The sequence below is a fragment of the Coenobita brevimanus genome, chromosome 74 (genome assembly GCF_032717465.1).
Source record: "Coenobita brevimanus isolate Jiangsu-jjx chromosome 74, ASM3271746v2, whole genome shotgun sequence".
NCBI classification, from domain to species: domain Eukaryota; kingdom Metazoa; phylum Arthropoda; class Malacostraca; order Decapoda; family Coenobitidae; genus Coenobita; species Coenobita brevimanus.
Genome location: NC_137027.1, coordinates 8,452,650 through 8,462,273, shown reverse-complemented (window position 1 = coordinate 8,462,273; position 9,624 = coordinate 8,452,650). Strand labels below are relative to the sequence as shown.

The 9,624-nt window shown below is 40.8% G+C and overlaps 1 protein-coding gene across 1 annotated transcript in view; it reads left to right on the top strand.

Moving 5' to 3' along the window:
• The first annotated feature begins 3,464 nt into the window (after positions 1–3,464).
• The window catches only part of LOC145407678 (uncharacterized), a 133,049-nt gene continuing 126,889 nt past the window's right edge, over positions 3,465–9,624 (top strand). Inside the window, exon 1 of the mRNA XM_080278546.1 lies at positions 3,465–3,524. Coding sequence (XP_080134672.1) covers positions 3,467–3,524 — 58 coding nt within the window. The 5' untranslated portion in view covers positions 3,465–3,466. The remainder of the gene's footprint in view (positions 3,525–9,624) is intronic.

The window sequence follows — 9,624 nt, the reverse complement described above, 5'->3', positions numbered from 1 at the left end:
TTTTCCTCGGCACATAATTTTGCACCAGCATTTCTGATTTGACGCAAATTCAGGATGGAAAACACACACAAACAAAGCCAGCCAGCCAACCTCACAACTGAAAACATTACCATTCCGCTTGCTTCGCAACGCGGGTGGTAAGCGAGCGGACCGATATTGTTTTCAGTCGTGAGGTTGGCTGGCTGGCTGGCTTTGTTTGCGTGTGGGTAAACAAGGTATCTCATGAACGGCTTAAGCTATCAACATGAAACTTTCAGGGTATCAAGATATGGCCAAAATCTTGGACGAATTCGAAAATGGGCACTCGGGGTCAAGGTCAAGGTCACAAAAATGGCTGCCAAAGGTCAACTAGTTGACCTTTGAGTGCCCATTTTCAAAATCGTCCAAGACTTTGGCCACATCTTGATACCTTGAAAGTTTCATGATGACAGCTCAAGCCGTTCATGAGAGATCTTGTTTACCCAAACACAGACAAAGCCAGCCAGCCAACATCAAAATTGAAATGAAACGAAAACATCACCACTCCGCTCGCTTCGCAACGCTGGTGGTAAATATATGCAACTTAATATTAGTCCCTCCGGTAATGTTCTTGGAAGTCTTCGTCAGGGGATCAGCCACTAAGGGCTGGTTGGATCCTATGTTTAAGGTTCTAATCCCTTAAATAGCGACCTCATTTTCCTCCTGGCCAAGGATAGAGGATTGGAGGGCTCGGGTGTCCCTCCCTTATGATCTACGTCCCTAAGCTGACTGAGGTGAGGGATAGGGTGCAGTATTTCGAGATTCAGACGTAGGTAATGGGATCGGACTTCTAGGTGACTTGGGAGACATCGTATCACTTCTTTCTCTGCAATTTATTTTGAATATTGCACATTTTTCATCCACTTGTACTTTCCTGAGGTTAACTGCGATGACACTTAAACCATATATACATGAAAAGTGAGTACGCACGTGTAAAATGCATAATAAGTCGCAAGGAAAAGAGTGCTACGAAGCCTCCATTGCCAGAGAACTACGATACATATTCCAGTGCTTTTTCTGCTGTGGTGTTATCTCTATCCTTGCGCTGACACGAGGTGAAGAATAGGGTCATTTATTCAGGGTTTCAGATGTCGGTTACACCCCTGTCTAAAGGTGACTTGAGGTGAAGAACAGGGAGCTGTAATTCGAGATTCTGTCGGTTATACTCCAAAGCGTTGATTTTGATGTGATGTTTCCCGCCCAAAGGTGACGAGATGAAGAGTAAGATTTTGCGTTTCGAGACTCAGACATTGTCGTAAAGCCATGAGCAAAATTTCTATGACACGACTCCGTTCGCTGGACATGCTGCTGGTAACTCTCTTGCTTTCGTGTTTTCTCATACCTTGATTTCAGACTCCTATCTCACCCCATCCTTAGGTGAAGAAGAGATACATAGTGATTATGATGGCTATGATGATGACGAAGATGATGATGATGATGATGATAATGATGATAATGATGAAGATGATGAACTTGTAAAATCAGTAGCTAGGGAAGAGGCTTTAGTTATAGGTTTCTAAACACACAAGGCCCATGAGACATAATATTAGGGTAAAATGAGTGAAATAAATCGCTAAGAAAGCGGTTTCATATACAAATCTTTTTCACCTGACAAATATCTGTAGCCTCCTTCTTTTAGTTCATGGACTACTGTAGTCAGACAGGAAGATAGCTTTGACTAGTAACCAAGGAGACTCATTCCTACCTCGCAATTACGGCTCATTGAATTTCACGCAACTACAACTCAGTATTTGAGTTGTGAGTGGCCCACTTCCGTCAAATGAAAATAAGCCGGCTATGTTATAAGCTTGAACAAACATACAAGCAACATACAAAAAAATATATTAAGGTGTAACGTTCAAAATGCATCACAGGGAAAAGGCGTTAGTTACAAGCTTCCAGAATGAGCAAGTAACAAGAGAAAGAAGATTAATGTTTAACATGTCAGATATATCACTAAGAAAAGGACGTTAGTTACAAGCTTAAGTAAGTACAAGTAACATGACAACAATATATGAAGGTGTAACGTTCAAAATACATCGGTAAGGGAGAGGCGTTAGTTACAAGCAAAAATGTACAAGTAAGATGAAAAAGAATATTGAGGTTTAACGTGTCAAATAATGTCGCTAAGGGAGAGGTGGTAGTAAGCGTCCTAAACCGGAGGCTCTAAGACAAGTGAGAGGCATTATCGAAAGCTGACGTCCTAAGTGGCTGGGGTGCCTGGGAGGGAGGGAGGGTGTCAGACGGAGGGGTGGGTGTGAGGATGGGAGGGTGCTAGACAAAGGCATGGTTGGATGTGAGGGTGGGAGGAGGCTAGATAGAAGGATGGGTGGGTGTCAGAGTGGGTGGGATGGTTGGAAGATGCCTGACAGAGGGATGGGTGGGTGGGAAGGTGCTATAGTTAGAGGGATGGGTGACTGGGAAGGAGGGAGGGTGACAGGCAGAGGGATGGGTGAGTATGAGGATGGGTAGAAAGGCGGGAAAGTGCCAGATAGAGGTTGGTGGGTGTAAGGGTGGGGGGTGCCAGATGGAGAAGTGGATGGGTGGGAGGGTGCCAGGTGGAGGGGTAGGTAAATGTGCGATGTGAGGGTGGGTAGGAATCAGATGGAGGGGTGGGTGGGTATGAGAGATGGGAGGGTACCATGTGGAGCGATGGGTGGGTGTGAGGGTGGGAGAGAGCCCTATAGATGGGTGTTAGATGGAGGGGTTTGCTACACGTATCTGCCAGCCGCCACTCGCCAGTCGCCAGCGCCTTAGAGTTAGGTCAGTGTGCACTGTGGCGTCGAGGTGGGAGGGTGTGTGTGGCGGTATTCTCTGCCGCTTGCTGGTGCGTGGGGGAAGTTTACCGTCCTCTTATCTCGAGGCTGTCGCCAAAGTCACGGGAATTTTACTTCCGCGTGATCTGATATACTGTAGAATGCACTCCTCTAAGACAGCCTTTAACTGGTATTTAGTATATTGCAAACTTTAAACCCGGACTCCACAGCACAACAGAGAGCTCCAGCTGCTGTAAATCAGAAACTGTAAAATACCAGTAAAAATAATTCAGTAGATCTACAAGCGAAAAGAGACTAACTTTGGAAAAATACTTCAGCTGACAGACACGTGCAAAGGAACTGTCATAATAAATGAGCTAAAAGATAAGTACGAGTATAAAGTAACTAAATATTATTGAAGGGACATAAGAAATAAAAGGTGAAACAGCAAATAATAGTTACAGAGCTGAAAGACAGGTAAAAAAGGACTCCTCAGACAATCATAACCTAGCTGACTCACAAGCACAAAGCGTAGATCCTTCTGTCATGACGTGAGTTATAGATGAAATGTACTGTAGGAGAGAATATCCCAGCAACAAGTAAGATATTACATCATGACCGGGTACTTTGTGTGAAGTTATTGGTGTGCATTTGTGTGTGCGTGGATGCGGTGTCCTGCTCGTGCCACCACCATGGAGGGAGGACACTCACTGGCACTCATCATCGGCAGCCTGGCAGCGCTTATACCAGGTGAGCTGAAATGGGGATCAGGTACACTCACAAGCAAAAGTTCAACTCACAATCCTCAGTCACCACTGAGCCCTTCCATTCCTCATTTCCCCCTGAACGTCAGAGAGTATGCTTCCTTCTAGCACTCCTTATTTATATTGCTATCATATAAAAATTTCTCATGTAGCACTTTCCACGTCCACAGCCAGCAGGGATGAGTTGGTGAACCCTTGCTTATAACAGCACAGCAAGGGATAGAAGTTCACACACTATTCCACTGTGTCTACTTCACACTTAAGGCATGTCCGTCACTTTCTCCTCTGACGTATATTAGGCCTCAGCTTGGAAATATTGGGCCTGGAAAGAAAAGTGATGACCAGGAGAGGTGAAAGAGTAGGCAAACTTTCGGCCACAACTGTTCACGTGCAAGTAAATATCGTTATGTGATTTCAGTTAATAAGCAAATCGGCCGAGAACTTGATTTAATACTTCTGGAGGTGACTCGGGCTAATACTGTGCAAAAAATCTTGCATCAATAGACCGATATAGAGGTACAATTATTGATGACCTACGACTTTTTGGTGAAAGTTGTGGCAGACCTTTCCCACCCTCAAGGTCATCAGCAATTGTAGCTCCGTAACAGCTGGGAATTGGACACACGTTGATGTACCATTTTTTTTTTCTTTTTTTCCACAAGGTAGTCCAAGAGTAACCACCTAAAGTTAGTACATTGTCTGGGACGCTGTATATACAGAGTGGTCTGTAAATTGCGCTATTCTGTCTTAATACGCACGTGTGAGGTGCGCACAAATTTAGGCTGCTTTATTAAATTTTAACCAAACAATCAATGAACGTAAAAGGAAAAATAATACACTGAAAAGGGTTATGGATGTAGAGAATGATCCAGGGTAGCCACAGGTAACGCTGACTGAACCGCCCCCACAACACACCACAATAATTATTGGGATGCGTTATGGACAGCCCTGTAATCGTATTTGTTGCTGACTGTGATGGAGTTTAATTCCCAGAATGCCCGCTGTGCCACTAGGTCGCAGTCAATCGCATAAATAATATTTGGTAACGGACTTTGCTGTGGGCCACGATTCAGACTCATAATCATTACCACATTGTATCTCATATCTGATATTAGTAGGAAGAAAAACAGAAATAGAAGTTTTCTACAATCTCCTCCCTTGTCTCTCCTTTAAAATCTAACTATAGATATTAGAGGAAATTGATAATAAGTTTGTCAGTCTGTGTTCCGATTTGTAAAGCGTAATATAAAAATTAACACAGATATACAAACTCACGATTCCGAATGGTTAGCCAAGAACTGAAGGAAACCTATATTTTTCTAGTGAACCGTTTATAATGATGTTTACGCTATTTTTCTTCCATCTATAACCTGTTTTTATCTACTGCATATATATATATATATATATATATAGATATATATATATATATATATATATATATATATATATATATATTGTGTGTGTGTGTGCTATTATTATATATGAATTTCATAGACCTATTTACATATTTCTATAAACTCATGTTGTCTGTTTCATATATATATATATATATATATATATATATATATATATATATATATATATATATATATATATATATATATATATATATATATATGTTTATTATAATCTCTGAGTGATGATGAGGATAAAAATCTGTTTCATATACCGGTACTTTATTTCTGGCTACTTTTACTTATGCTTATTTCTAATTTGCCTCTTTTTCGTTTTATTTATGCTATTTATTTTGTATGTTTCTGTTTTATTCCTACTTACTTTTATTTTATACTGTCAGCTCTATAACTCTTTCGTGTTTCCAGCTTTTGTTTCCTCGCCCTTCCCCTCCCACGTTCCCTCCTCTCTCTCCCTCACCTCGTTTATCATATTTCCTCCTTCCTCCCACCGGTCATTATCTCGACTCTCCCTTCCTATCTCATATTTTTCCCTCTCTCTCTCTCTCTCTCTCTCTCTCTCTCTCTCTCACACACACACACACACACACACACACACACACACACACACACACACACATTCAGTCGTCAGTTTCGTTTCTTTTTTTTTTTTTCCTTTCCTTTTCCACCTCTCGATCTTCCTCTCCCCTTTCTCCCCCCTCCTCTCTCTCTCTCTCTCTCTCTCTCTCTCTCTCCATTTTTGTCTTCATCTCGCAAACTGAAAATATCCGTAGCAACTAATTGTCAACTCTTCTATATTTGCCTCTCTGTGCCTATATACCTTTATTAATACACATACAAATTTCTTTTTCCCATATATAGCTTGCAATATCATTAATTCATGCACAATTTTCGTAACAGAGAATCGAACTTACTAGGTTGCAGTGATCTTTATCCCCCAAGACTGAATTATTGTCCAGTATATCCAAAAAATCCCACATGTCTTTTTATCAGACCATTGTTCGTGTCAGGCTGGGTATTTCTGCCATTTGGTTCGATATAGTGAGGCTTTGAAGTGACAATCTCCATACATTGTCGACTTTAGCGCTTGATCTTAATTTGATCCTCGTACACAGTTGCCCGACTTTGCCGCGGAGATTTGTGTGTGTGTGTGTGTGTGTGTGTGTGTGTGTGTGTGTGTCTGACTTCACATGCCATACACCAACACGTGTCACCATTTCGATGCTAATACTTTTTTTTTTTTTTTTTTTTTTAATAACAGAACGGAGGAAGGAAAAACAAATGGAGAAAAAAAAATAATCCATACACCAGATTACTGGTGTCTTCTGTTCATAAAATATCTGTAACAGTTAGACTTGAACAGTTGTAGGTTGAAATTTGGAGGAAAACAACTCTGAGGAAGCGAGTTCCAGCGAGATGCAGTTCGGGGAATGAAAGAATTCTGATAGGCAGAAGTTCTGCAATATGGTTGAGTGACATTCCAGTCATGAGCGCTACCAGATGCCCGTGTAGCACGAGGGAAGGCATGGAGAGGTGGCACCATGGACGCAACTTCGTCTGAGCATTTGCCAAAAAAATATCTGTAAAATAATGCAAGGGAGGCAACATTCCTTCTTACTTGCAGGGGAGGTAGTTTATATGTAATGGCAGGGTTGTTAATGATTCTAACAGCTTTATTCTGAATTTTGTCTAGTTGTCTTAATGCAACCTCTCCACAACCATTCCACAAGGGTGAGCAATATTCAAGCTGAGAGCGCACATGACTCTTATAAATTATAGCTAACTGTTAATCGGCGAAGAAGTTACGGACTCTGTACAATAATCCAAGTTTCTTTGAGGCGGTTTTAGCAAGTGATCTGACATGAAAGGTCCAGCTGAGGGCACTGTTAAGTGAGACACCAAGAATTTCAATACTTTGGGAGATGGGAATATTAGTAGCACTGAAGGTAATGTACGAATCTGGCAATATCTGTCTATTAGTAAACTGTATATATTTAGTTTTACTAGCATTAAAAGAGACAAGGTTGTTTTGTCCCCATTCACTGATTTTAGATAGATCTTGATTTATGGAGATGGCTGTACTGAGTTGAGAGGTAGAGATATTAGACTTTGTAAATGGATGTCTGAGTGTGAATGAACTATGTAGTGTTGAGTCATCTGCATATGAGTGAATGGGATTGTGAGTGACAGATAAGAGATCATTAATATGAACCAGAAATAGGGTTGGCGCCAGAACTGATCCCTGCAGCACGCCGGCGTTAATTGAGTGGAAATTCGAATATACATCATCTACTTTTACTCTTATTTTCCTGTCACTAAGATAAGAAGAAATCAAAGGAACAAAAGACGTTAGTCCATAGCAAGGGAGTTTGGAGAGCAGGGAACGGTGCCATACTCTGTCAAAAGCTTTAGAGATATCAAGAGCTACTGCATGAGTTTCTCCAAAAAGATCAATTGATTGATGGATGGTATGAGTTAAGAGATTGAGTATGTCAATGGTGGATCTTTCATGGCGAAAACCGTATTGTCTATCGTTAATTAAATTGTTGGATTCAAGATGTTTAACAATATGCTTATTAATTAAAGTTTCAAATACCTTACCAAGAGAAGATGTGATAACTATTGGTCTGTAATTGGAGGGGTCAGACGAACTTCCTTTCTTCGGAACTGGGTGGATATTGGCTTCTTTCCATGAATTTGGGAATAAAGAAGTACGTATGCATAGTCTGAATAATTTAGCTAGGACAGAGGCAAGTTCAGGGGAACACTTTTTCAAAACAATTGGCGGAATTCCATCTGGACCTGGAGCTTTGTTGATAGGTAAATTGTCTAGGATGGATTTTACAAATCTTGTCTGTATTTTAAGTGGGGCAATTTCGGGAGAATCAAGTTCCAGTACTGAGACATTCTGGCTGGTATCATCTATGGTAGAGTTTCTTGCAAAGGTACTAGCAAAGATATCTGCTTTCCCACGTGGGTCATTTGTAATATTGCCATCTGAAGATTTTAGTGGGGGAATGGAAGATGACTTGTTAAAGTTATTATTGAAAGAATTAAGAGTTGACCAGAATATTCTATTGTCATTAGGGTTGTTAAGTAGTTTTGATGCTTGCTTTTGAAGAAAGTTTGATTTAGATAGATTTAATACAGCTTTTGCATGATTTCTAGCAATTTTAAATTGGGAGAGTGATTCAGGTGTTTTTGATTTTAAGTAAGAGTTATATGCTAATGACTTTTGGGCTGTTGCTCTGGCACAATTGCCATCAAACCATTTTGGAGAGTTTGATCTTTTAGTGAATTGTTGACTTGGTATGAATAAATCCATACCAGCTAGTATTAAGTCACAAATGTGGGACTGGGTAGAATTGGGATCACTAGAGAAGAAAGACTGCCATGGAACATCAGCAAGATAATTTCTAAATCCATCCCAGTCTGCCCTGTCAAAGTGCCATCGGTCACCCTGACAGGTTCGGAATGGGGAGGTGTAGGAGGGTTAACTAATGAGACTTTGATGAGATTGTGGTCAGAGGATCCAAGTGGTGACAGTACCTCTATCCTGTATTGATCTGGATTATTTGTCAAGAATAAATCCAAGAGATGGGCATTATGGTCAGGATTATCAGGTATTCTGGTTGGTTGCTTTACCAACTGGGTGAGATTAAACGATTCCGCAAACAGCTCGCATTCTAGACCAGCGTCGTCAGTCCGGGCAGAATGCAATAACCATTCAACATTGTGTATGTTAAAATCACCCAAAATGGTAATTTCATTGCCAAGGGCAAGGTCAAGGTTACTCAACTGAGTGGATATGGAATCAAATACACTGGGTTCCGAAGAAGTATTGGGGGAACGATAAACTACACAGATATATTTGGTAATGTTTTGGCAATTTAATTTATATAATGAGTAATCAAAACTGGATGAAGTGAAGTTTAAAATAGTATCAACTGCATATTGGGATTTGATATAACAACAGGTGCCGCCCTTGTTTCGAAAGTTTGTAAGGAGATGGTAACCGGGAAAACTAAATGGAGATATATCGGTAGAGGGTGAGATTTGTGGTTCTGTGAGGAAAAGGGCCAAAGGGGATATGGACTGAAGGAAAAAATGAACTGAATTTAAATTTGTGGTAAGGCCGCGGATGTTGGTAAAGAATAAGGCCGCACCGTCACCTCTTCGCCGACGAGCATTCCCTACCTACCTACCTACCGTTAACACTGAATGCATACTAGAGTTGTCTTGTTCAGGACTGGTATGGGGGTATTACAAGTTTATTGTTATTATTATTTTTTTTTATGGCATGAAGAAGACAAGCAGTATTATATGAGGAGGACAAGTAGAGTCTGTCGTAACCAGACTCAAATAATCAAACTGTTCCTTTCTCATTTCAAATTTCTAACTCGTCAAACTGAGCCATTAAGAGCAGCAGACGGCTTCTCTATCTACCTGGCCACCACATATGGAAAGATTTGGCTAACACATTTTCTCTATGAGCTCTCGCCTGGTAGTTTTCAACCTATGAGACGTGTGATGATTCCATATAATTTGGGTCGTGGTGATGGTTTTCACCTCAGCCTGTTATGCTAGTCTGGGCCTCAGTGCTCCTAAAAATCATATATTTAAAATCAAATTTGATCTGAAATTGCCGTCTCTCCATCCTGAATGCTGAGTTGT